This window comes from Leptosomus discolor, chromosome 4 (genome assembly GCF_034619465.1).
Source record: "Leptosomus discolor isolate bLepDis1 chromosome 4, bLepDis1.hap2, whole genome shotgun sequence".
Lineage (NCBI taxonomy): Eukaryota > Metazoa > Chordata > Aves > Leptosomiformes > Leptosomidae > Leptosomus > Leptosomus discolor.
In genome coordinates, this window is record NC_141394.1 from 52,563,631 (window position 1) to 52,589,828 (window position 26,198).

A 26,198-nucleotide genomic window follows, 5' to 3' on the forward strand; every position below is an offset into this window, starting at 1 on the left:
AAGTGTCAGTGGAAAAGATGTTTAAATGATGGTATAAAGATATACTTTGAAGGTAGCAGGTGGAAGTGAAGGCGTAGATGGTGTGGGGGATACCAAATTCAAAAGTAAAAATGACATCAGGATTAAAGATAGGCATAAAGTGGTAGTTTAAAGCAGAGATGAAATTGTGTCAGAATATCCCAGTTATCAAAGCAAAGAGCTTTAGAGCAAGGTGAATTCGGATAGTGAAATACTTTGGATAGTTTTAATAAGGAGATAGTTTTAATAAGTTTATAAAGAACTCTTGTTGGAATGATTACTTCTCTTTTATTGAAAAAAAAAAAAAAACCTGATCATTTTAAAACTCTCCATTTTAATTTTTTTACGTTTCAGAATTTAGTGCTTTTCTGCAGAAGAGGACACATCTAACTCCACATTGTTCTTCAAAGGAACCAGGTTTCATCCCTAAACCTCACACTTCAACAAGTCCCAAAGTGTAAAAGGTAAAACTGTATTCTTATAATTAATAAGGTTCCTATGGCTTTCAGTTATCAACACCGAAGGGCTGAGTAACAGTGTTAAGTAGGGTCTTATGTTCTCTAGAACACGACCAAATTTGAATCTTAGAAATAGATGTAGTCCTTGATTTCCGTAGTGTTTGCTTTGAACTTGACTGGTTTCATTGGAATTATCTCTGCAGTCTTATCCATTGGCAAGTGTAAGTGCTTCGAATGTTCAACATCTTGCAAATTTGGACAGAAAGACAGAAGAGTCAGACCTTGAAAAGTGAGAAACAAAAGCACTACAAGTGCATTTTCTGTAGTCCTTAGGTTTGTCTTGAATACCAAATGTAAGTTGCCAATTCTGATGTAGGATCTGTATACTGTAACAAGTGAATGATTTTGTTGAATTTTAGAAATTGCATGCTTTTGTTAAAGTGAAAATACTGACTTCTAAGTTCTGTTTCTGCATAATGAGATGTCAGTTGTGTCACAGGTGAGACTTTTCTGTATTTAGCTGTACATGTATTTTTCTTTTGCAGATTAAGGGAACAATATATCATTTGTCCTACAGACTTTCCTATTACTCTTGATCCCCTATAATGTTAGGTGCCAGATTAATTTAAAAATTAACACAGGGCTAAAATTGTAATTAGTGCATACTATGTAAGCTAATTGAAAAACAATGTCTTGATTTTAAACTTAATGCCATGCCAGTGGTGGTAGTTTGCTTTTACTTCTGAGCAACCTGTCTATTGTTGCGTGCTTTTGACAAAAATTCAAACAAACACTTCGTAAATTATTTTCCTTTTGCCATTTCTGGCAGGTTTTCAAATAGTGCAACTCCATGACTTTATAAAACTTGGCCAACTAATTTGGGGAACTTAATTTGTCAGTATGGCCAGCGCAGTTGTTACTTTGAAGAATTGGAGCGAAGGAATGGTTTGCTTCCAGCGTGCCTTCAGAGCACTAGATTTTGGAGTGTAAAGGCAAGACAAAGGTGGGCCAAATTAATCGAAGGAAGTGGGTAAGGGAGCTCATGGGGCATTTGGACAAAACCACGTGCATGCCTTGTGATGCACTTTGAAAGAGTGTGCTGCAGCCCAGCTCTCCCATTACTTTCCTGCTGCACTCAAGTTCTGAAACTTTGGGGGAAAAATAGTAGTCTTTTGAAGCAAACCTGCATAGTATGTGGCTACTGTAGGCTCTGTGACAGTTTGGTTGAGACATAAGCTTTCTTCCTCAGTTTCCCCATAAATTAAAAAACTGGGATAAGATTTTCCTGGAACATTTTTCAGACTGTCTAGATCATGGAGTTGCTGCCATATTTCTTGTGGTATTAACACTGCAAGTTCCACTGGATTTGGCACTCCCAGAAACGAACAAGCCCTTCCTTCTCAGAAACTATGAGTCACTAAAGTGACTAAACCCAGCTCCTTTGAAATAAATGTGATGCCTTTTTACTATTAAGTTTGTAACATGGTAAAAATTCCCGAAGGTCTGCAAGTTCAGCTCATATAAAACTTCTTGCTGCATGCAGTTGTTTCTTAGTTATGTCACAGTCTTGCTGCTCCATTTGAGCAGCCTCTGACAACTGACTTTTCTATTTCAAAGAAAAAGGTTTCATTTTATTGGTTTATGTTTGACTTTTAGCCTTTCCATACCCATGTAATTTTGTGATTTTTGGGTACCTAAAAGTAGGTACTTGTTGAATTAAATACTTATTTTCATTTTATATTCCTTCTCTGGCTATCGATATTTCATTCACATTCTTTATTCAAGTTCCTGCGTACAGCTGGAAAACCAAAAACATCCTGATGAAACTTCATAATGAATAAGTGACTGGTTTAAGAAATGGCCAGGTTAACTAACTTTCTCACAGTATGGTGATCGCATTCTAATAGGTATCTTACTGTTATCATTTCACATGTGTATCGTAACAATGTGCTCAAGAAAAAAATATAGTAAGAAATAAATTATAGCTGTAAAATACTACATCCCAAACACTTTCTGTTTGTGCAATATCTAAATAGAATGTATTCCTACAGAGGAGTGTATTTTATATCTGTTCAACCCTCAAAATTATGAGTGTCTTTTAGGTAAAAGTTAAAATAAAAATGAAAAGCTGTATCTGAATTCAGAGTCAGAAAAAAGTTTGTATTAGTTTAGTCCAGACTTATTTATCATGACATTTAATAAAACAATGTTCCCTTGAACTCTCGGTCATGTAAAAAGAGATAATAAAGTCCAGGTTATGGTGGTAGTGGAGATTGCATTAGAGAAGATAGGAGGGCAGAGCAGAAGGTTGAAAGAGAGGGGAAGATGAAGAGCGGCTTACAAAGTAAATGAAAACTTTGGTATGCTCTAATGAAGAACATGTTTGTTCCTCCAGAGTCACAATTTGCTATTTTTATTTCTCTTATAGGCAAACGTACAAATGTCTACCACAAGACTAAAGTGTGACATGTTATGTTTTTTACCATAAGCACCCATAAAATGAGCTCCATTGCAGACAGGTATGTTAATAGATAGTGAAGGTTTGGGGGGAATTACTGTTCAATGCTTTCTTTAATTATCTCTTTCTTACGGTTAATATATAGAGAATATTAATTTATATAAAAAATAAAAGGAGTGAGATTTTGGCTATTTTTAACAACGTTATTTTGGTAGTTGTTAGATATGTTGTTTTGTAGTCATTGGAAATAGTGGTTTTTATTGTTTGAGATGAATGTTAAAACGTATATTACTTGTTTTCAGCCATGGAACAGCATCTGTGTAAATTGAGCTGATTTTTGATGTTTACTTGAATTTTTTTCTTTTTAGTACTTCAGTATTTGATTAAGGAAAACAAATACATTTAAATGATTAGTGATGCTGCAGAGGATAGTGAAGTGACCTGCTAACCTATTTCAAGGGAAAAGTAATAGCTGAGACATGTTTTCTACCTGATTCCTTGATATGGACTTTCTTAGTAGCTTAAGTGAACATCTGTCCTTAATACTCTGTGTATTACCATTTTTGAGACTTCAGGAAATGAAACTTGCATCAAATTTACAGAAAGTTAAACCCGATCAAAATAAATAACAATAGAAGCAAAGGGTAAAACTTCTATAATGCTTGTCTGACTTGGCAATTCTTTCAGTGAAGTTTAGTGGCATATTCACTGAAACTTCAGCCTTTTTAAAAGGAATTCATGTATTCAAAGCTTTATATTTATGTAGTAGCGTACAAAATAATTATTTCCTAACGTCAGCTTGATGATTTATCAGTTATAAATCAGAAAAATGAGGTAAGCGTTTTAGAAAGAGAGTTACTTGCCTTAAGGGAAGGAAGCATTAGGATAAAAAAATCAACAGTGTGCACACAGAGGTCAGTGTGAACAGCACTAAACAGACTGAAAGCAGACAGAAGTTAGAAAAATAAAATGTGAATGTCCATTATGCAGCAGTTTTGAAAAACAGAAGAACAGTTTTGACTTGACTTTTAAAAGAAAAGGAAATGAAACAAAGGTGTTGCATGAATTATACCGAGTTATCTTCAAAGGAAAACATGTTCTTGTTTTGATATTTTAATACCTCTTTAGCAGTACATGGACAGTTGTCAAGCTGAGGAAAATTTGTGATACTTTGGTGAGGAAGCAGATACAATGAGTAATTACTGTTACTGTTTAACATTGATATTTTATATTTATAAAATTACATACATGGATGAACTGTAGTATATTCCTCAGCCCTCTTCCATTAATAGTACTTCAATATGTAAGAAAGATATACTTTATTACTGCAAATATTTCCAACAATTGAAATAGAAGTTGCCGACAAGTAAAAATAAAGTGTCTTTTCTCATGTTTTCAGAATAGTAAAGCAAATAATCAAGAAGATAGAAAAATAAAATTAAGTAGTATATGGTTGAGTGTTTGCTTAGGGTTGTAAGTTATCATTAGAAATATCTGAAAATCCTTTGAGTTGTGTTAGAAGTGTAATTTTTTGCTTGCTTTTTAGTAAATGACCTACAAGGAGAAGTTAAAGCAGGCTTAGCTTCAGGTTATTGATGATGGTCCTTGTGAGACATCACAGTAAAACAGTGCTTCAGTTTCTTGATGTAATGGAGATGATGAATAATGAGCTCTTCCCCGCCACCCCGCCCTTCATTGTGATTTGACTCAGCAACAGAAAAATTTTACACCAACATTTATTTATTTTTGTTTCTTTCAGAAATGATGGAAGCATTTTTGATGGGCTGGTGGAAGAAGATGACAAAGATAAAGCAAAAAGGTAAGTTTTTCAGTTATTTAAAATAAGAAATGTCCTGTAATTGTACACTTGAACCTACCAGGGCGATTTCTAAATAATAAAAATGTGATTCTTCTATAAATAACCGTATTACTCAACAGCATTTATTTTACTGTTATTCTTCAGCTGTGTGCTTATAACTGTGGATCAGTGATTTGTATTTTTGTAAAAGCGTGCTTTATTCCAAAGGCTTGGCTGCACTCCTCTGTGAGAAGGAGGAAGCCACTCTTCAAAAATGGTGTCTGAGATATGGAGTAGGTGTTTCTGTGACAGTTTTCACAGCAGAAGTTCTTAAGGGGCTGTTTGCAGCTTATTATAAGAAAGTTTCATAGTTGTTATAAAACATCTTCTGTTTCATTTTTCAGAGTGTCCAGAAACAAGTCTGAAAAGAAACGTCGAGATCAGTTTAATGTACTTATCAAAGAGCTGGGTTCCATGCTTCCAGGTAATGCTCGGAAGATGGATAAATCCACTGTACTGCAGAAAAGCATTGACTTTTTACGGAAGCACAAAGGTAATTATTTGTAACAATAACGAAATATTTGTGACTTCTTAAATGTTTTTTAGTGATACTCGCTTAGTACATAAAACATTAATAATTTTGCAGCTCCTTTAAGGATATTGTCAAAAAAATGTATAGAGCTCCTGTGGAAAGATGTTCTTAAGATCGTAATTTAGGTAGCAAAAATACAACTATGTTTTTGCTAGTATTTTGCAAAAGCAACTACTGATATTTTTTTTGTCCCGTAGTGGTCAAAGATGACTGTTTCATAAAGAGAAACATTTATTTTCGAAATAACCTTGAAGTTTTTTGTTCTGGACAGATGAACACCTTTAGAATATAGTTGCTTCATAAGGTGCATGTTGTCAAAGTTTTGCTTCACAGGAAAACTGTTGATCCATTTCAGTGGAAGTACTTGCTGGAAGTACTTATTTTGATATTTAGATAAGACTGGTTTGAACAGTTGGTTTGTCTCTCCAAGTTCCGCATGAAGTGACATAAATCACTGAAAAAGCTAGTCCAAGGGAACTTGGTGCTCCTTCTCTTCACATCAGGTATCTACACAACTGGCTGCTTCAACAAAGATGATAAACCAATAGGGCACTGTGGTCTCCAGCAAGTGTTATTGGGTAGGTTGTTTGAGAGAGGGTGGTATGCAGTGGACATACAGACCAGGAGCATGGGCATTTTCTCTTTGCCTTTTAGCTGGAGGAAAAACCCAGAAAATCTGTAAACACTTAGTTGAACTTTCTAATTTGCAAGATGTATCCACTGATGTATAAGCCAATGAATGTGTGTGTGTTGTTTTGTAAACCTTCATGTGAAATGTCAAAATGATTAATGTTTTTGAACACCTTTGCTATATTTCGTTTCTCTGGTTGTTTGCATTGGCTGATCGTGGGATATACCCAGATATGTTGTACTGAAGTTCATTACAGATCATTATTTCGGTCGTGAAAAAAATCTTCCACCAAGTGTACACTTATTTATGGCTGTTTGAAATTTATTTATACAAAAAAATCCCTGTTCCTGCTCCTACACTTTTTCTTAATATGGCATCTTGTGGTTCACACTGCCAAAAACAAGATTAAAAATTCAAGAAAATGAACTCTTTCACTAGTTAACCCATTTCCCTGAGTAATTTCTGAGCATGCATACTAACTAGAAATCAGTAGGGACAAAAGAAGCAGCTATAAGGTTATAAAATAAAGTAAGTAAAGCTATGAAGTGGATGAATACGTATGTATTTATCATCAGTATGTGTGTCAATTTAAGGTATGTTAATGTATGATAAGTATTATTCTATGCCCTAGCATGTCTCTTCCATTAGTGTTACGGTTCAAGTAGTACCAGATCTGTACCAAACAGTGGCATTAAAGGGGTGAATGTAACAATTAAAATGGAAAGGTAGGGGGGAATAATTTCTGTAAGAATTCATAGATTTGGGTTCTTTTTTGCCAATTAAATATCTATTATGCTGGTTCAATTCTCTGAGACACGTTTGTCTCGTAACAATATGAAAAGCAGTATGAAGGTTCCTTTTCTGTAACAATCAAGTTCTGTAGGTTCTAAAGCCTTTGTGAAAATTGGTTCTGTTTCAAAATCACTGATCTTGTATTGATGATTCTTCAAAGTGCTTTCTGAGATTATTTTTTTTTTTAATTATTAGTATTTTTTATTTTTTTAGGATAAAGGGCAATAAAGCAGCTCTGGAGATGGATGCCTTTTAGGGCATGGCGCTTTTGTCCTTCACCTGCTGGGACAGAGTGCAGCTTTATGTGACTGCACACATCATATTAAAGTCTCTAAAGCTCTGGCTGCCAGTGCTTACTAGCGTTGCTCTGCAGTGGTTTACATTAAAATGTTTTGGACAAAATGTTGGCAAAGGTCAGAAGCATATTTTGCCTCCTGATGTGCTTGGATCTGTTACAATAAAGCAGAATGACCCTAGCAATAAACAAATTGTCCAACAGGACTGACTAGCTGGTTTATTGTTGAAAATCCTACTGTGTTCAGCCACCAGGTTTTGATTGATTGCATTGCTTCTGGTTCTTTCTGGACCATTTCCACATTGGCCAGGCTTGGTGCTCTGGCAACAGCTCCAGATGAACTATCTGAGCTGGTTATTGGCCAGTGTGGATTCTGTTTCTCATTGGGAAAAAAAAGCAGGCTAAACACACTGAAGCTATATTACTGAGAGCGTCTCCTTCGCTAATGCTGCCTATCGTCTTCCTCTGAATTTATAAACAATAAATTTTTTAAAATTATGAAATGCTGAAGAATTTCGCTGCTTATAATTACAATTAGTAGACTGATATTCATAAAACCCACAAACAAATGCTACAGATCTTGGTCTAGCTGGCAGTTTCTTTTGAGGATTCTCTGTGCTGATTGCAGAGTTGCTTCAGAGCCAGGACTTGAAGACTCGTGTTTGATATGCAAGTTCAGTTATGCTACTCTCGCTGGTACCTAGCTCAGGAGTATGACCTTAGTGGCATTTATCTTTGAATGCAACCTTCTGCCAGAATTTTTAGGCATTTCTCTGAAGTTACTAGGTGAAACAAGTTCTTTCCATGTTACTTTGGCTCTGTTTTCCAGTATCATATGTGTTCTAATTAAGGGAAATTTAAAAGAACACCTGTACTTTTGGTAAGATAATTCAGAATAGTTAGTTAAAGGCATGAACTTCAGCTTTTATTTAGTATAAATCCTTTCTACTGCAGAAGTTTAGCTTTTAATTCTGAAGTAGGATGGCTATATGGACCAGAATGAGCCAATGAGTCAGACTTTTCCAGTTGAAAAGTGGAGATTATCTGTGTCCTGTGGACTGAATGCATTAAGTTCCTTGAATTTTTGCCTTTACTTTGGTGGCAGAGGTGTTCATTTCCTTGTCCTTTGACTTGCCCATCAGTGTTCAATATATTCATTCTGACTGAAAAGTTTGATTTGGGCTTATACTTAGGTTATCCTTATTCTGCAGCCCACTCTTAGTGCTTTGTGATACCATTTCAAAACAGCAAAATCCTGATCAATTTGTCTTTTGTAAGATCTGACTGTTGGAAATTTTGGTCCCTCTTATTTGTTGATTTTTTAAATTTTTTTTTTTCTCTCCTCCCCTTGCAGCTCTTCACCTCTTGCCAGTTTCTTGCATGATGCTGCTGTTCTTTACTGTTCTTTTACTTAAGTCTAAAGCTCTTTTGTAAAGTTTTCCCCCTTCAGTTTTGGGGAACCAAAATTCTGAACTGTTCAAGTCCATTGCTTGTATTTAACTCAATTTCAGGTTTTCTGTGTGCTTTGAGTCATCCGAACTAACAAACTAGCTTACGGCCTTTGTACGGACTTCTTTAGAAATCAAAAGCCTTAAAGGCATGGTTTGGTTTATTGATTCATCTAAATGCTTGATTCACGACTACTTGTTCAAGGTGATTCTTAAAACCAGTACTTCTGTAATGCTCTTCTTACGTAGTACTTCAGTTTTGATGAATGTCTTTTTTCTTGTTGTTTCAGTTACCACAGAATCACAGAATGGTAGGGGTTGGAAGGGACCTCTGGAGATCTTCTAGTCAAACCCCCCTGCTAAAGCAGGTTCACCTACAGCAGGTCACACAGAAACGTGTATGGGCAGGTTTTGAATATCTCCAGGGAAGGAAACTCCACAGCCTCTCTGGGTGGCCTGTTCCAGTGCTCTGCCACCCTCAAAGTAAAGAAGTTTTACCTCATGTTGAGGTGGAACTTCCTGTGCTCCAGTTTGTGCCCGTTGCCCCCTTGTCCTATTGCTGGGCACCACTGAAAAGAGCCTGGCCCCATCCTCTTGACATCCGTCCCTTAGATATTTATAAGCATAGACAAGGTCCCCTCTCAGTCTTCTCCAGAGAAGAGAGGAGCCCTAGGTCTCTCAGCCTTTCCTCATAGGGGAGATGTTCCAGTCCCCTCATCATCTTTGTAGCCCTCTGCTGGACTGTCTCCAGTAGTTCCCTGTCCCTCTTGAATTGGGGGACCCAGAACTGGACACAATACTCCACATGTGACCTTGCCAGGGCAGAGTAGAGCTCGACCTGCTGGCCACACTCTTCTTAATGCAATCCAGGATGCCATTGGCCTTCTTGGCCACAAGGGCACATTGCTGGCTCATGATCAACTCATTGTCTACCACAACTTCCAGGTCCTTCTCTGCAGAGCTGCTCGCCAGCAGGTCGACCCCCAACCTGTACTGGTGCATGGGGTTATTCCTTCCCATGTGCAGGACCCTACACTTGCTCTTACTGAACCTCATTAGGTTCCTCTTTGCCCAGCTCTCCAGCCTGTCCAGGTCTCGCTGAATGGCAGCACAGCCTTCTGGTCTATCAGCTATTCCTTCCAGTTTAGTATCATCAGCAAACTTGCTGAGGGTGCACTCTGTCCCTTCATCCAGGTTGTTGATGAATATGTTAAACAAGACCGGACCCAGTACTGACCCCTGGGGAACTGCTAGTTATGGGCCTCCAGCTGGACTCAGCACCACTGATCACAACCCTCTGAGCTCTGTCCTTCAGCCAGTTCTCAATCCACCTCACTGTCCACTCATCTATCCCACACTTCCTACCTAAGCTTACCTATGAGGATGCGGTGGGAGACAGTGTCAAAAGCTTTGCTAAAGTCAAGGTAGACAACATCCACTGCTCTCCCCTCATCTACCCAGACAGTCATGCCATCATAGAAGGATATCAGATTGGTCAGGCATGATTTCTTCATGGTGAATCCATGCTGACTACTCCTGATAATCATCTTTTCCTCCACCTATTTAGAGATAACAGCCAGGATGAGCTGTTCCATCGCCTTTACAGGGATGGAGGTGAGACTGACTGGTCTGTAGTTACCTGGATCCTCCTTCTTGCCCTTTTTGAAGAGTGGAGTGACATTGGCTTTCCTCCAGTCCTCAGACACCTCTCTTGTCCTCCATGACCTGTCAAAGGTGGTGCAGAGCAGCTTAGCAATAACATCTGCCAGCTCCTTCAGCACTTGCGGGTACATCCCATCGTAGCCCATGGATTTGTGAGTGTCCAGTCTGGCTAAGAGATCCCTAACCCAGTTCTTGACCAAGGGGCAGTCTTCCTTCCTCCAGACTTCCTCCTTTACCTCCAAGGTCTGGGATTCCTGAGAGCCAGCCTTAGCAGTAAAGACCGAGGTGAAGAAGGCATTCAGTAACTCTGCCTTCTCTGTATCCTCTGTCACCAGGGCACTCGCCTCATTCAGCAGCAGGCCCACATTTTCCCTTGTCTTCCTTTTGCTGCTGATGTATCTGAAGAAGCCCTTACTGTCTTTGACGTCCCTAGCCAGACTTAATTCCAAATGTGCCTTAGCCTTCCTCGTTCCATCCCTGCATACTCTGATGATATTCCTATATTCCTCCCAAGCGGCTAGTCCCTTTTTCCACGTGTTGTAAACCTCCTTCTTCCTTTTGAGTTTTTCCAGAAGCTACTTGCTCATCCAAGCAGGCCTCTTGCCTCCTTTGCTCGATTTATTCCTCATAGGGATGCATCGGTTTTGGGCTTGTAGGAACTGGTGCTTGAAGAGTAACCAGCTCTCTTGGCCCCTCCTGCCTTCTAGAACCCTAGCCCATGGGTTTTCTCCAAGTAGGTGTTTGAAGTCACTGAAGCTATCTCTCTTGAAGTCCAAGATTGTGATCGTACCGATTGCCCTGCTGCTTCTATGCAGGATCCTGAACTCTACCATCTTGTGGTCCCTACAGCCAAGGCTGCCCCCAACCTCCGCCTCCCTGACCAGCCCTCCTTTGTTTGTTAGTACGTCCAGTAGCTCACCTCTCCTCGTTGGTTCCTTCACCATCTGGATCAAAAAGTTATTGTCAGTGCTGTGCAGGAACCTCTTGGACTGTGGCTGCTTGGCTGTGTTACTTATCTGGCAAATACCAGGGTGGTTGAAGTCCTCCATGAGGACCAGGGCCTGTGGTTGTGAGGCTGCTTCCAGTTGTCTGTAGAAGGCTTCGTCTACCTCCTCATCCTCATCAGGTGGCCTATAGTAAACGCCCACGATAATGTCTCTCATATTAGCCTGCCCTCTAATTCTGCCCCCACCCCCAGCTCTCAACTTTCTCATCATCCCCCCTAGGCAGAGCTGGATACACTCCAAGGGCGCTCTCACATAAAGAGCAACTCCCCCACCTTGCCTAGTTGGCCTGTCTTTCCTGTCAGTTGATACGGAAGCATCAGCTTTCAGAACCTGGGTCTGGTTTTGCCTAGCAGCCGTTGTTTCTCACCTACGTATGGGAAGTTAAGTCCTACAGAAATCTCTGTTCAAAATTTGTCTCTGTGTATGAATCAGACAGTAATTCTGCAATGGAGTCTGTCATACAGCTCTTTAGTCTTCATTGAAAACTTACTCTTTTTTTAATGTAACATTTCTTTGGAGAAAAGAATGGGAAGAAAAGAAAGGACAGTGACAATTTTTAATACAAAGATTAGAGTGACCAGGATTGGCCAAGATACTTGAGGATTAGGCGCTTTAATAACCTAAACTGATCAGGAATTTTGGCTTTCTAAATCTTTGAAAACAGCACTCGCAATAAAATATTTTATTATAGTCTCAGAGGAAAGAGTATTTTTCCGTTGTCAAAATCCATTACTTACTGTCATTAACTTCAGCATTACCTTGAAGTCTGGCAGGACTTGTAGCACAAACTGGTAGAAGGAAAGAGAAGACAAGTCTAATTATGACATAGGGGAGAAGACATTTATTTTCTTTCTAAGGAACAACATCTATAGGTAATGAACAACAGAAGAGACTGGAGAACCTTCTGCTGTTTCCTACTGTGTGTATGTAGCTTAGTGGGAAAATAATGGAAGTGTAAATCCTTATATTGTATATATGTTTGATTGTAGAAATTACTGCACAATCAGATGCCAGTGAGATTCGACAGGACTGGAAACCAACATTCCTTAGTAACGAAGAGTTCACACAGTTAATGTTAGAGGTACATTATTTTTTGTTTTTCTGGGAGTAGAATATTTCCTCACAGGGATTCCGTGATGAGATTTTTCAGTTTGATGACCTAACTTGTTATTTTCATATTTTAAATGTAACTATACATTTTCATGAAGATAAACTGTCAAAATTCCTATGTATGCAGTGCAATTCAAAACAGTTTTTATTTTAGCTGCATTTTTTAATTACATAAAACATTATAACAGAACAAGTCCACAAATGAACATATTTACTGTCAGAGTGGATATTTTAAATTATCAATGTATGGAAGATATTAGTTAAATAAAGAATTGTGATGCATAAATGAAAATCTGTATTACAAAAAAAGCTCAACACATCCATGAATTTGTGAGCAACAATGTGTTTAATTTCTTTGCTTGCTATGCTTTCCAAACATGTGTGTGAGCATTACTTTGCTAAAGAAGATTGTATGAATAGTTGGATTATTACGAAAAATAAACTTTCAGTTATAAGCTGTCATCTTCTTGGAAATGAGGATAAGTCATTTGTGTCTTGTTAGTGAAACAATTTCTAATTATAGGTAAATGAGAAATTTTAAATTAAATGAACAAGCACTTTTTATTTTTATTCTATAGTTAAACCTTTTCTTTGGGGCACAGATTTAGAAAGTAAACAGTTCTGATTTTTCTGTACTTAAAAAAAATTTCAAAAAATCCTCTGTGGTGAATTTGCATATTTTTTCCAACAGGTTAGTGAAGTAGCTGCTTCTGTTTTTCAAGGGTTTTTTGTAGCTGTTTCTGCTGTTTTTCAAGTCCTCTTACAAAATACATGTCCACAACTAGTGACTGTAAAGCTAGAACAATATGATATATATGAAATTTTTTCAAAGGCGTGAACTTTACAGTTTCTTATTTAGAAATACAGTTCTGTCATGCTTTTATGTTTGGTAGCGTTCAACTGAAAGTTGTGTTACGTTCAGTGGAAATAAGTTTGAGTTAAGTAGAAGATAAGGTAGTCAGAACTGTATCTCACAGTTTTCAGTTCTCAATAAAATCTTGCTACAAGTTTCTTCTATTGAGACTGGGAGTATTGAGATTTTAAATACCAAAATTCATTGATTTCACCACCTCTTTTACTTGTTCTTCTTGTAGTTTTTCCACCTCTTCTTGATTTTGTCTCTAGCTCATTTTTCTGAGTTTTCTGATGTTTAAAATGATGATGGAATTAAAAATAACAGGCAGGCAGAGTAGGAGATGGGAGAAGCAGTGGCTAGCTGTATACAGACTTGCTTCTGAAACCACAGATTATTTAAGAACAGAACAGTATGGGAATTGTAATGCTCATAGTGTAAAAGTAAGACTAAAGTTTTAGTAGTGAAAGGCATTCTCATTTTTATAATAAATTAAACTAAAATTGGTCTAAATTATTTGCCGTGTTGAATATAGCTGAACATTTTTAATATGCTCTGTTTCTTTTTATTTAACTGCCCATTATGTTTAATTTCAGGCTCTTGATGGTTTTTTTTTAGCAATTATGACAGATGGAAATATAATATATGTGTCTGAAAGTGTAACTCCCTTACTTGAACATTTGCCAGTAAGTACAAATTGCTTTCAGTAATGTCTCAGTTTGTCTATGGATGGTGTTCTGCTATGAGTACTAATTAATTGTTAACTGGTGTTCTGCTATGAGTACTAATTAATTGTTAACCTTTTTGGCATTATAGAACAGATGTATGCCTTGTTCTAATGCTTCTGCTTTTTCTTCAGAACTACTCCTTCCTACCGGTTTGTCTCCTATATTAAATGTTTCCTTTGGAAATACAGAATGCAGTTGGCACTTGCTTAGGCAGGATTATGAAGTGACAGACTAGCATCAGTTTCTCTTCAACGTAACTGAAATAACACAGTTGACTGCAGGGGACCCTTTAGAGTTCACACCTATCAGAGCCTCTACATGAGTCAGAAAAGTATTGCTAAAGAGCTATATCATTGGAATTTTTTTAAACTACTTTTTTACTTGTTTCTTGCTAAAGAACTCTTGTAAGGAGTACATTGCTGCTGATTCTGTTTTTAAGCTAGGTATCTACTTCAGATTTTCGCAGATTCACTCATCTTTAATCTTAGTGGCATTGCTCACTGGTAAATATAGCGTTCTGCATTTTAAAGTTCCCTTTGAATAATGTTATTCTGAAATGAGGCAAACAAGTTCTCAAAAATGCAAACAACTGATGAGTGAAACATGAGTTCTTTTCTAGAAGAGAATGAAGTTATTGTTAAAGGCTAGTTGTCTTACTGTGGAAAGAGTATTTTGTAAAACTTGGAGTGGCATGTTTAAAAAATGATTCTGCAAAACACAAATTCACTTAAGATATGCATGATTTCAGCCAGAGAACTTTGAAAAATGTACACGTAATTGTGATTATTTTTTTTAAAGTAGCATTTGCCAAGTTCTCAGAGGCATATTTGTTCTTTGCTTTTAAGTGTGATTTATATATTCTAAACATACATTCTACATTCCTTCTTTTCTGAATACTTAATCAAATGCATTTATGCGTATAATCAGTTGTTCAATTGTTTGGATTTATTGCATTCATTGTTCCAAATTTTGTGTACATAGTTGTGGAACTGATTATAAAATGTATTCATAAAATCAATTGTGATTGGATGTAATTATTGGTAACATAATAATCTATATGATGTAAGGAGGGACTGTCTTTTCTTCCAAGATACCATTTCAATATATAGGATGCCACCGACAGGTTACAGTGCTCTAGAACAACAGCCTGTAATTTCTAGTTAAAATGCTCCTTCACTTGGAATTGTTGCATCCCAGGGAATTTAATACAAGCTCCATTGTACTTTAGTGTGTATGTATATCTTCTGCGTTCATGGTGGTTTTCATTAAATGGTTCGCAGGTCAGAATTAAGACAGATCAAAGTGAGATATATTTTTTCTTGCAAAATATTCATGCATATTCCAGCAGGTGGCTGCTTTGAGTCAGTAATGTTCTGAACTGTGGAATTGTTTTGCATTAAAATAGTAGGCTTTGTAACATTGTACGTCCTGCATTAGTTTAACGCTTATTAAATGTTTTTCTTTCAGTCTGATCTTGTGGATCAGAGTGTATTTAATTTTATCCCTGAGGGGGAACATTCAGAAATTTATAAAATATTGTCTTCTCATCTGCTGGAAAGTGATTCGTTGACACCAGAATACTTAAAATGTAAGTAGTTATTTCGTGTTAACCCTGGTGGGCAGCTTGGCCCCACACATCCACTCGCTCATTCTCCACAGTGGGATGGGGGAAAGAATCAGAAGGGTAAAAGTGATAAAACTTGTGGGCTGAGATAAAGACTGTTTAATAGGCAAAGCAAAAGCCATGTGCACAAGGCAAAGCAAAACAAGGAATTCATTCACTGCTTCCTATCAGCAGGCAGGTGTGTAGCCATTTCCAGGAAAGCAGGGCTCCATCATGGGTAATGGTTACTTGGGCAGACAAATGCCATAAGCACAAATCACAGAATCACACAGAATAGTAGGAGTTGGAAGGGACCTCTGGAGATCATCTAGCCCAGCTTCCCTGCCAAAGCAGGTTAGCCTAGAGCAGGTCACACAGGAACGCGTCCAGACGGGTTTTGAATATCTCCAGAGAAGGAGACTCCACACTCCACTCTCTGGGCGGCCTCTTCCAGTGCTCTGTCACTCTCAGAGTAAAGAAGTTCCTCCTCATGTTCAAGTGGAACTTTCTGTATTCCAGTTTGTGCCCGTTGCCCCTTGTCCTGTCGCTGGGTGCCACTGAAAAGAGCCTGGCCCCATCCTCTTGACACCCACCCTTTAGACATTTGTAAGGGTTGATAAGGTCCCCTCTCAGTCTTCTCCGGGCTAAGGAGCCCCAGGTCTCTCAGCCTTTCTTCATATAAGAGAAGCTCCTGCACCCTAAGTAGCCCATCTTAGTAGCACCCATCTTAGTAGCCCTCAGGTGGACTCTCTCCAGTCTTTCTTGAATTGGGGGGTCCAGAACTGGACACAGTATTCCAGGTTTGGCCTTACCAGAACAGAGCAGAGTGGGAGGATAACCTACCTCGACCTGCTGGCCACACTCTTCCTAATGCAATCCAGGATGCCATTAGCCTTCTTGGCCACCAGGGCACAACGCTGGCTCATGGTCATCTTGTTATCCAACAAAACTCCCAGGTCCTTCTCTGCAGAGCTAAATGTCTCCCCCTTTCTCCTTCTTTCCCCAGCTTTTATTGCTGAGCACAATGCCATATGGAATGGGATATCCCTTAGGTCAACTTTCCCAGCTATGTCCCCTTCCAGCTTCTTGTTGCACCCCCAGCCTCCTTGCTGGCGGGGCAGTGTGAGAAACAGAAAAGGCCGTTGCACTGTGTAAGCTCTGCTCAGCAACAGCTAAAACATCCCTGTGTTATCAATGATGTTTTAGCCACAGATCCAAAACACAGCACCATATGAACTGCTTTGAAGAAAATTAACTCCATCCCAGATGAAACCAGTACAGTAGAAACACTTCCTTCCTCCCCCCTTAAAGAGTAACATTTTCAGTGTTGCATTGCATTTCACTCTGTAACTTTCCCATGTATTAGAAGTGTTCATCTTGTTTGTATGGCTTCTATTTAGACAGTTGTAGCAGTGGGCAAGAATAAAAACATGGCAGCCTAATGGGTTTTGTAAGTGCACGCTTTAGTAAACTTAAGTTTAGGGCAGCTACTTCTTTAAAATAGCTCTAGTTTTCGGGGGCTTTCTATGTCATTAGCATGCAGGCCCTTCATGCACAAATTCTCCTGTATGTTAGGTTAGTTAATGTCATGCTGGTTAAAAGCAGAGGCTGTAGTCATCTGTAATCATGCCACTTACAGTATCTCAATAAGTACACAGCTTAATTATTCCTGCTTTCCATTTCATGTTGCCTGCACGCTTCATCAAGCATGTAGCCTATTAATTTGTTTATTCTTTTCTCAGCAAAAAATCAACTAGAATTCTGTTGCCATATGCTCCGAGGAACAATAGATCCAAAAGAGCAACCTACATATGAATATGTAAAATTTATAGGAAATTTCAAATGTTTGAATAACGGTAAGTAATTTCAGCGATTTCAGAGTTGGAATACTTAGGCAGCTTCACAGCTAAACAGGCTTGGGACCTTAATGATGAACTAAAATCAGTCTTTCAAAAGAAGAGCTTGAAGCAGAGTTATATCACTTCTGTATTGTTTTAATGAAAAAGAAGAAAAACTGCCTATCAGGTGTTACGGGTCTGTGCATTTGAATGCAAAATGTAGTAATTATGCTTAATGCTTTCAATTAAAGAAAACGAGTGTCTGGTGAAACATTTTTTAGAAGAATGTAAAAGAAATTTAAGAAAACACTTTAAAATAAAGAGCCTGGATTTAGTTAAGCATAATCCCTACTTAAGCAGGTGACTAACTTGAAGATCAGTGGTACTGAGTACGTGCAGTTCCTATTATGCAGTGAGCTGGGAATTAAAATGTAGGTTTCCCCCCCATTTCAAGTCTATGATTTCAGTGGCAGGAGTTACCACTTAGATGAGCCAGTAGAGTTTTCTGCACTGAGTTCCTTCTCTCTTCCATTGAAATTATTTTTATTAGTTATGTACTAATATTATTGCTCTGTACTACATCTCTAATCTGTTTGGCCAGCCTGTGCTGACTATTTACTTAAGAGGCAGGTTTATTTGGTCAGCCAAATGGCTTGTGCAGTGTGGTCAAGTAGTAGATCTTCATAAAGGTCACTCCCCAAAATATTATCAAAACCAATATCTTATAAGTAAGCCTATGTTTGGGTGTTTTTATGTGATACCAGTATTTTTCTCACAAAATGGGGAGAGGTTGAGTCTTAGTGCCAAATGCAGGTATGTAGTATTAGGGAAAGACAAGAAACGGGCCTGGAAAGGCCAAATATGGTGCTAGTATTGCAAAGAGGAGGAGTTGGGAAACTGCAGAACTACAAGCTGCAATTCAGTATTGGGAAATATTCCAGAACAAATAATTAAACTATATGTGAACTTCAGGAAGATAGCAAGGAATTGAACAGCAATCGTTGTGGATTTTTCAGGTAGAAATAACATCAAATTGATTCAGGTTCCTCTACCAAAGAGTAACACACTGTGTGCACAAAAGGGCACAGCGCAAATAAATGATGCATTTTTTAATATGCTTTTGACAGTTACCATATTCTGTTCTCACAAACATGTAAGGGAAGCACATGTTAATTGAAGTTGCTGGAGAAAGCTCCAGAAACTGGTGGGAAAGTTTACCGATGTTCACCATCGAAATCGAGTTTTAATGGACAACTTCTGGATTTGATCAGTATTTTCATTAACATTATGAGTAATGGAACATAGTTTGCAGTCATGAAGTGATGCAAGAACACTAAAAACAAGATAAGAATTCAGCCCCAAATTTAGAAAATAAATTATTTTGGGGAAAAAAATCCCAGACAAATTGACTAAGAACAAATGCAAATTAAAACATTTAGGAATAACAAACTGTATGAACAGGGGAAAAAAGGTTACAGGCAGCTAAACAGCAGCCCTTTAGAAAAAGGTGTTACTGTGGAATGTAGATGGAACATGACCAAATTGCCATGACCAATCAACAAACTGTGAAAATGCAAAAGCCTTTCTAAAACGTAGTCTAAACCACATGAAATAATCCCACTGCACTTCTTAGCACCCATATAGCCTCATCCGGTTTTTGACACTAGCTGTCGGGAGTAAGTAAAGCAGTTGGAGAGAGTTCAGAGTAGAGCAATGAAAGCAATCGGAAATTTAAAAATGTGACTTACAAGGCAAGATGAACTCTGAAGAACGAAGGAGAAGGAGTAAGATAAAGAGGAAGGAAATTACCTGTTTTCTTTCTGATGGAAGGAGCAAGGAGCTGTGACCTTAAATTGCATGAAGAAACTTCAATAGTAGTTCTAATTTAAAGTTGAACTAAAACCAGTTAGGCTTGGAAGAGCCTGACAGCGTTTTGGAGTCACCATCATTAGAGCTTAGTTAAGATAAACTAAATTGGTATCTGCTGGAAATAAAGATAAGGTTAATCTGTTTTGAGGTGTAGTCCATCCTTTTCCCCCTTACGATTCCAGCCATCTCTGTGATTCAGTAAGTGAAATTTGTTTGTTCTTGGCTCAGTGTCCTGATTCTCTCATGTACTTTCAATTGTTCTTTCATGTTCTTTCAATTGTTGTGCCTTTGATTGTTTTGTTACTGAGTATATCTTCAGTTTGTGTGATTTTTGTGTGTTTGCATGTGATGGAAGCCTAGAAAATAAATACTTACCTCGGAGTTCAAAACAAAAAGTTAGCAAAACCTGACACAAAAGAGAAATTTTAAAGATTTTTTTTTTTTTGAAGGTGTATGCTAGTTATTTTTTAGTAGTTATCAAGGAGGACTGGTATTGTTATTAGTTTCTTAAAACTGCTTTGTCAGATAATATATTAACTGTCGTTTTAGTTCTTTGAGAAAGTTACTTGATGGTTATGTTCCCATTGCTACTGTACAACTACTATTCCCATGCATATATGTGTATATATTATATATGTAGCATTTTTCTTAATGCATATTAAGTTATAAGCAAACCACATTAGATAAATATTGGACCATTTGTCTTGTGGTATTTCTGCCATTTTCCTCCATGCTTATATCGTAGTGTGTGTTGACCTGTTCTCCTCTATCTTCCCTCAGTTCCCAACTCAGCGCACAATGGTTTTGAAGGAACTATACAGCGATCACACCGGCCTTCATATGAAGACAAAGTTTGCTTTGTAGCCACAGTTAGATTAGCTACACCTCAATTTATCAAGGTACGTAAAAATGAAGTCACTTTTATATCATTTTTAAACGTACTCTCAACAGGAAAACCTCAGAGAGAATGCATGCAACATTTCAAATATTATTAATGAACACCATAAGGAATTTTATTATATGAAGCTGAAAGTGCCTGTGTTTCTTACTTCAGACACAAATAGGTGAAATGTTATGCAAAGCATCAAATGAAGTTATTATGGTGAATGCCATTTCTAAATAGTCATATAAAATAGTAACATTGAAGAAATTATTTTAGAAGTAATCCATAGGAATATAATTTAGCAAGTTTAACTTAAACAAATTGAAAGATAACGTCAAGATTACACTTTCACTGGAGAAATTAATAGTTTTAATTGAAACTTGGATGTGAATTTTATGTTGCTGGTGGTCTTTCTGTAGTTTGACGCAGAAGCAAATCTGGTAGGGCTTAATGAAAACTAAACATTATTTGTCAGTAACCGAGAGTTGGGTTTGAGGTAGTAGAACTCTTCCGTTTTGTTTCAGTACTGTTACGCAATAACTCGGTTGTTTAAGCAAAACATTTTGCTTAACTGCCAACATACAATGAAGATATCTTTCCAAGTTTAGATTTGGATGTGTGTGAAATTGTAGTTTAATAAATATAATCCTGTTCCTCACCAAAATCAGTCAAAATAAATACTCAGGGTACAGTACAGTATAGTCTGTGACTGTGATTCAGATTGTATGTTTTATACAAATATATTAATCAAACTACAGGATTGTCTACTGTCTTAACATTTGCTCTTGCAAGTCAGTTGTGAAGAAATGCCATGAAATGTATATGGCACATGGTTAAGCTGCTGTCTGTGATGCAGAACTCTGTACATTTAAATATTCTGCCTGTAAGTTGAATGCACTGGTGTCTTAAGATGAAGATTGTTGGTGGTAGCCTCTGAAGACATGGTCTACATACTTTGCACTTTGAAAGCAAGATAAGAAATCTTGCTATGTGGAGAAATCATAAACTTCAGTTCTGTCAGGCTGAATAGGAATTGGATCTCTCCAGACTGCATGCCAGAGAGAGTTTGTTGCTTTTTTTTCCTGAAGCCATGGAAATCTTTCATCTGACACTTTTCTTCCCATGCGGGTCTAAATAATGTTCTTCCTGTTGTGCCTACAGTTGGTAGAGATGTTGTGCGATTTTTGCTTCACAAAATACTTGAGGAAAGAAGCCAAACCCAGCAATATTTGCAAATGTTTTTGTTAAAGTCTGACAGTTCAGAATGTACTGTAGTAAATTATAGTAAAGTGCTTCCTACTCTTGGAACAGGACATTTGAAAGTTGAGGAACATCCATTTATGATCTTTCAGGTCTCAGTCTCCTGAGGGCAAAAGCCTTACAGATTATATTCTGGCCAAAGTCTCATCCCTTTACCTGAACTTCTGAGCCCCTAGTGCCTAAGGAAGCTTTCATATTACAGGAGTTTTAAGATCCTCTGAAGGCTTTCAACTTGTGCTCTTCATCTGGGAAATCTTGTGAAGAAGACTAACATGAGAGTGAAGACTTTTTAATCTGACAATATTTGTTTATACTCTTTTGATACCTTCTGTTATTATTGAGGCCAGCATTGACTAGACCCTAGCAAATAAATGTCATGTCAGGGACTTTACCATTCCAGTAACTTTACTAACAGATGTGTGATGCAACCAGTAATGAGATGTGTATTTTAGTACCAGATTGCCTTATTTAAGGTAGAACCTGCCTGCTCATCCATCACTTATTATTTCAGATGGTATATGGTTCTGGATTTTTTTTTTTACCTCAAATGTAATTTCTCAGGGATATAGAGTGCTTTTGCAGAAGACCATAGTATTCATGAGAATAATCTCTGAAAGTTCACATTTTTATTTTCTGCATATGACCCCACGACTTCTGTAATAAAATGTGCCACAAATTCTGCTCCCCAGTGAAGGGTTTTGGCTCCGTACGTTCTTAAAAACATTTGTCTTGCATTTTGGCCGGTAAATGATTGACTCCTATCAAAAAGGCAAGATTAATCCAGCCAAAAGAATTCTACCAGAATACTTTTTGTTACAAATGAAGGTCCTTTCTCTTCTAGATGCCTTGTTGACAACTTCAACAAGATGCCTTGTTGAACAAGATAGCTTCTGCCCAGGTGTATTTTACAGTGGAATATCTGCAAATCGTTAATATAAATGCATTGAGTAATTGGATACTAACCGGCTGCCGGCTCCTCTCTAACAGTGATGTTTTTACTGTGATTTTACTGCCTGCACTTAAGCTGTTTTTACTTCTATTTTGACTTGTACCAAAATAATTAGACTAAAAGAAACAACAAATCAAAAGTATATCTCATGGATATACACTTGCTCTGTCATTTCTTTTTCTTTGCTATGAGTGGTGCTTTATTAAATGCTGTAATCTTCAGAAAGTAGATGAGCTTTGGGTTTTAGGGGTAGTTTCAGTTTTGAAGGTTAAGTCTTGCTAACTGGAAGTCACACCAAGAGTCATAAATTTGTGCCCAGAGTGATTTTGTTCATTACCTCCATCATGTAACTCACTTTCTAGTTATTGTCTTTAGATTTTACACCAGTGAAGGTGAGGAAAAGACATGGCCTAGACATGTTCTGGGTTTTTTTTTTCTGTCATAGAAAGAAAACTTAGAAATATGTATTCAAAGAACTGCAAAATACCCACCTAAACTGTTTGTAGTAATAACCTGAAAGAATGAAAAGGAAGGTGGTCCCTTTGCAGGAACAACAGTTAGTCTCCTACGGTATTTTCCCACAGGACTATTTTAGTTACAGATGTTTGCAGAGCAGCAGTGTGCTTGTCTGTCCACATCTGTCGTGACTATGATGTCAGTGCAGCAGTGGCTTCCATATTGTAGTCTTTAGGAAACTGTTGTGGTACCTGATCATCAATAGACTCCGCTGCGTTCCTGGCAGTGGGAATGCCATTGCAAGCTCAGCTCCTACAACTGTGACAAATGTGTGCAGGTATCCAAAAAAAGACAGACTTACTGATCTCTAATTCTACTGTAATTCTTTGGGGGGTGTATTGGTATGTGTGCGTGTATTCCGTCATCCATCTTTCTTCTTGTAAGGCAGTACTAGAGGAGTTTGCAAAAGAACCGACTGGCTTGGGGTACTTGGCTCTGTTACTGTCTCAGCATGAGGCACAGTACTTGTTGGGGCATCTTTATTTCTCTGGAAGGGGACAACAGAAATTGACTGACATGCAGTGATTGCACACATGTCTGAGTGGAATACATTTAAAACAATGTATAGAATACCTTGAGGATTTGTTGTAATAGTGGAAATACAATCATTCTCTTGCTTTTCGTGAGTTCTAAACATAAGAATAGTGTGTTACTTGTGTCTATGCCCTCAAACCAAAGTGATTTAGAGTACTCTATATTCACTGAAAGGAAGAATTCTATTCCTAAAATCAAAATAATTTGACCATCTTGTTAATGTTGATTTTACCCATTACTGTATCAGTACTGCATATACTGTAATCAGAGTGTCTGGTGGGAGTGTTTCATCTCTTCTTTTGCTTGTCACAAGTGAAAAGCATAACTGCAGGAACTATTGATTTCTGCTTGCACTACTGTATTTGTAGATACTGAGCTTGAGTTTAATCTCACACTGGGGCTGCTCCCTTTAAATCAACTGAGTGTCAGCCTGGCACAGCTGAGATTAGATTCTCCCTCAGTACTATGCATCTAAACAAGCAAAAGCAATGAACCTGTCTAAAAATAACATTATAACTATTGTGGAGTTATCTACTAACTGTAGGTAAGTCTGAATTTCGAAAGAGCTTATGAATTAGAATAGAGCAGTTTTGAGAGAGATTTTTATTTTTTTACTTTTTAGGAAATGTGCACTGTTGAAGAACCCAATGAAGAGTTCACATCTAGACATAGCTTAGAATGGAAGTTCCTATTCTTGGATCACAGGTGCAATTCCTTCTATGTATAGCAGCAATAGTAGCTGAATCACAGTGGTGGCTGTAATATTTAGAGTTCACTAATCAGCATTAACTACTCATAGCTTTTGTTGGGTTTAATTTTTAATTTTTTTCAGAGCACATACTGTAAACAAGAAAACATATAATGAAATAATTTTGTTTGGGTTTTTTTGTGTGAAAATAAAATTGACATTAATTTTTTTATTAATTAGGGCACCTCCGATAATAGGTTATCTTCCATTTGAAGTTTTGGGAACATCAGGCTATGATTATTATCATGTGGATGATCTAGATAATCTGGCAAAATGTCACGAGCACTGTGAGTATGACCAAGTTGCTTAAATGAGAAAGTCTGCTTTATAGGTGTTCAGTTTAAAGTTTGTTAAATTGTACAACTGTTGTAGTGAAACTTTGTGATATATTTGAGTGAAGTGTCTTTACTCACATTCATTTGACATTATGTACTGCTGATGTTCATGTTTTTTCATTTGATACAGAACTACAAAACAGATTTACCTTTATTTTATGATTTAGAGTTTTCATTGTGGTGAACTGGACTGCACAGCACTATGACTAGTACTTCTCTGGTTCTTCCAATAGCATTTAAAAGGCTATGTGCTGTTTAATAAATCAAAAAATTGTTTAAACATGTAATAGAATAAGCTTTCTGTTTAGCGATGTTTTTCTTTATAAAGCTGTATTTAAATTCTTTGCACATAAATGTTTCACCATATGTAAAAAACCCCATAAAAATTGAGATTTGAATTTGGCAGTTCTCGGAAAAATGCAGCGTGAATTTTTTTTGGTAGAAGGCTACACCTTTAGATCTGTTCTTAGTCATTGTCATAATACTGGATTTAGACATGGGTTTGGGCCATATGAAGCTGGGAAATAATGTTTATTGTGTGATTGCAGTATTTACAGACTGGAAAGATGGTAAACTTTATTCTTCACTTTTCTAGTAATGCAATATGGGAAAGGGAAGTCATGTTACTATAGATTCCTTACAAAGGGACAGCAATGGATTTGGCTGCAAACACATTACTATATCACGTATCACCAGTGGAATTCCAGGCCAGAGTTTATTGTCTGTACGCACACTGTTGTAAGGTAAGATAAAGAGTCGTTGGAAAACTTCTTGAGATACTTTGTAAGCAAGGTAGCTCTGAGGAGTTTGGTTTTTGAAGTATGTTTTTTAAATCATCCAAGAATATAGTAGTCACATTTGGTTTGTTCTTCTAGCTACGCGGAAGTTAGAGCAGAAAGACGACGAGAACTTGGTATTGAGGAGTCTCTTCCAGAGATAACAGCAGATAAAGTGAGTGTCTTACATAATTTTATTTTACCTCTCCTTTCTTTCACACTCAAAATAATATGTAAGCAAATACGCAGTAGCAAGAAGTGTTTTGTCCTGTTACAGAGAAAGTAATTATTTTGATCTCAAAGTAATACGACTATTTAAAATGATCAAAGAAGTCTAATTTAACTGTATTCTGCCCTGAACATTTACCCTCCTCTTTTCAGGAGTTCAGGTGCGCATAGTTATAACATGGCAACATCCATAAGTCCTTATTAAGATCTGATTCCTGCAGAGTTTGATTCACAAATGTTCTTCCTTACCGGAAGCACCAGAAAAAACAAGGTCAACACACAAAGATGGCTTAAAGGAATTCACAGGAGGAAAGCAGGAGCAGTTCCATTGTGTGACTCTGTCCCACTTCTTAGAAGCATACACAATTCATTTTGAATTGATGTCCTTGGAAGCTCAGTGAGTCTTCGATAGGCCAGCTTGTGCTGATGCTCTGTTGTGTTTTCCCCTGGCAGTTCAGAAGTGTTTTCCCGTGGCAGTTCAGCAAGTTTCGTCTGACAGTGCTCCTTCTAGTGGAATTAACTCGCCTTTTCTCAAAGGAATAAGCAGTTCACTCTTCACACTGGTGTTCAGAGTGAACCGAGTTGCTAGAGAAGGAGGTCAGCTCAGCAGTTAGTTTGTGGCCTGTGTCTGCATGCATTTTGGTTTCTAGGCTTAAATGGCTTTGGTTTGGTTTCTTTTCCAAGGATATAAAAGCCACAAATGGAAACTGAGCTTACGGATACCAAACAGGCCACTACTTCTGCACAGTCACCTGTGTAAGGGAGTTGATTAGACACAGCATCATCTTAGGTATTTGCTAACTGAAATG

General features: G+C 37.6%; 1 protein-coding gene across 1 annotated transcript in view; it reads left to right on the top strand.

The window, feature by feature from the left end:
* The first annotated feature begins 397 nt into the window (after positions 1–397).
* CLOCK (clock circadian regulator) overlaps positions 398–26,198 on the top strand; it is a 35,639-nt gene continuing 9,838 nt past the window's right edge. The window contains exons 1-13 of the mRNA XM_086464714.1: positions 398–482; positions 2,905–2,995; positions 4,694–4,753; positions 5,137–5,285; positions 12,149–12,240; positions 13,719–13,808; positions 15,318–15,438; positions 17,196–17,309; positions 19,941–20,059; positions 23,925–24,007; positions 24,231–24,337; positions 24,981–25,128; positions 25,261–25,336. Coding sequence (XP_086320840.1) covers positions 2,949–2,995; positions 4,694–4,753; positions 5,137–5,285; positions 12,149–12,240; positions 13,719–13,808; positions 15,318–15,438; positions 17,196–17,309; positions 19,941–20,059; positions 23,925–24,007; positions 24,231–24,337; positions 24,981–25,128; positions 25,261–25,336 — 1,206 coding nt within the window. The 5' untranslated portion in view covers positions 398–482; positions 2,905–2,948. The remainder of the gene's footprint in view (positions 483–2,904; positions 2,996–4,693; positions 4,754–5,136; positions 5,286–12,148; positions 12,241–13,718; positions 13,809–15,317; positions 15,439–17,195; positions 17,310–19,940; positions 20,060–23,924; positions 24,008–24,230; positions 24,338–24,980; positions 25,129–25,260; positions 25,337–26,198) is intronic.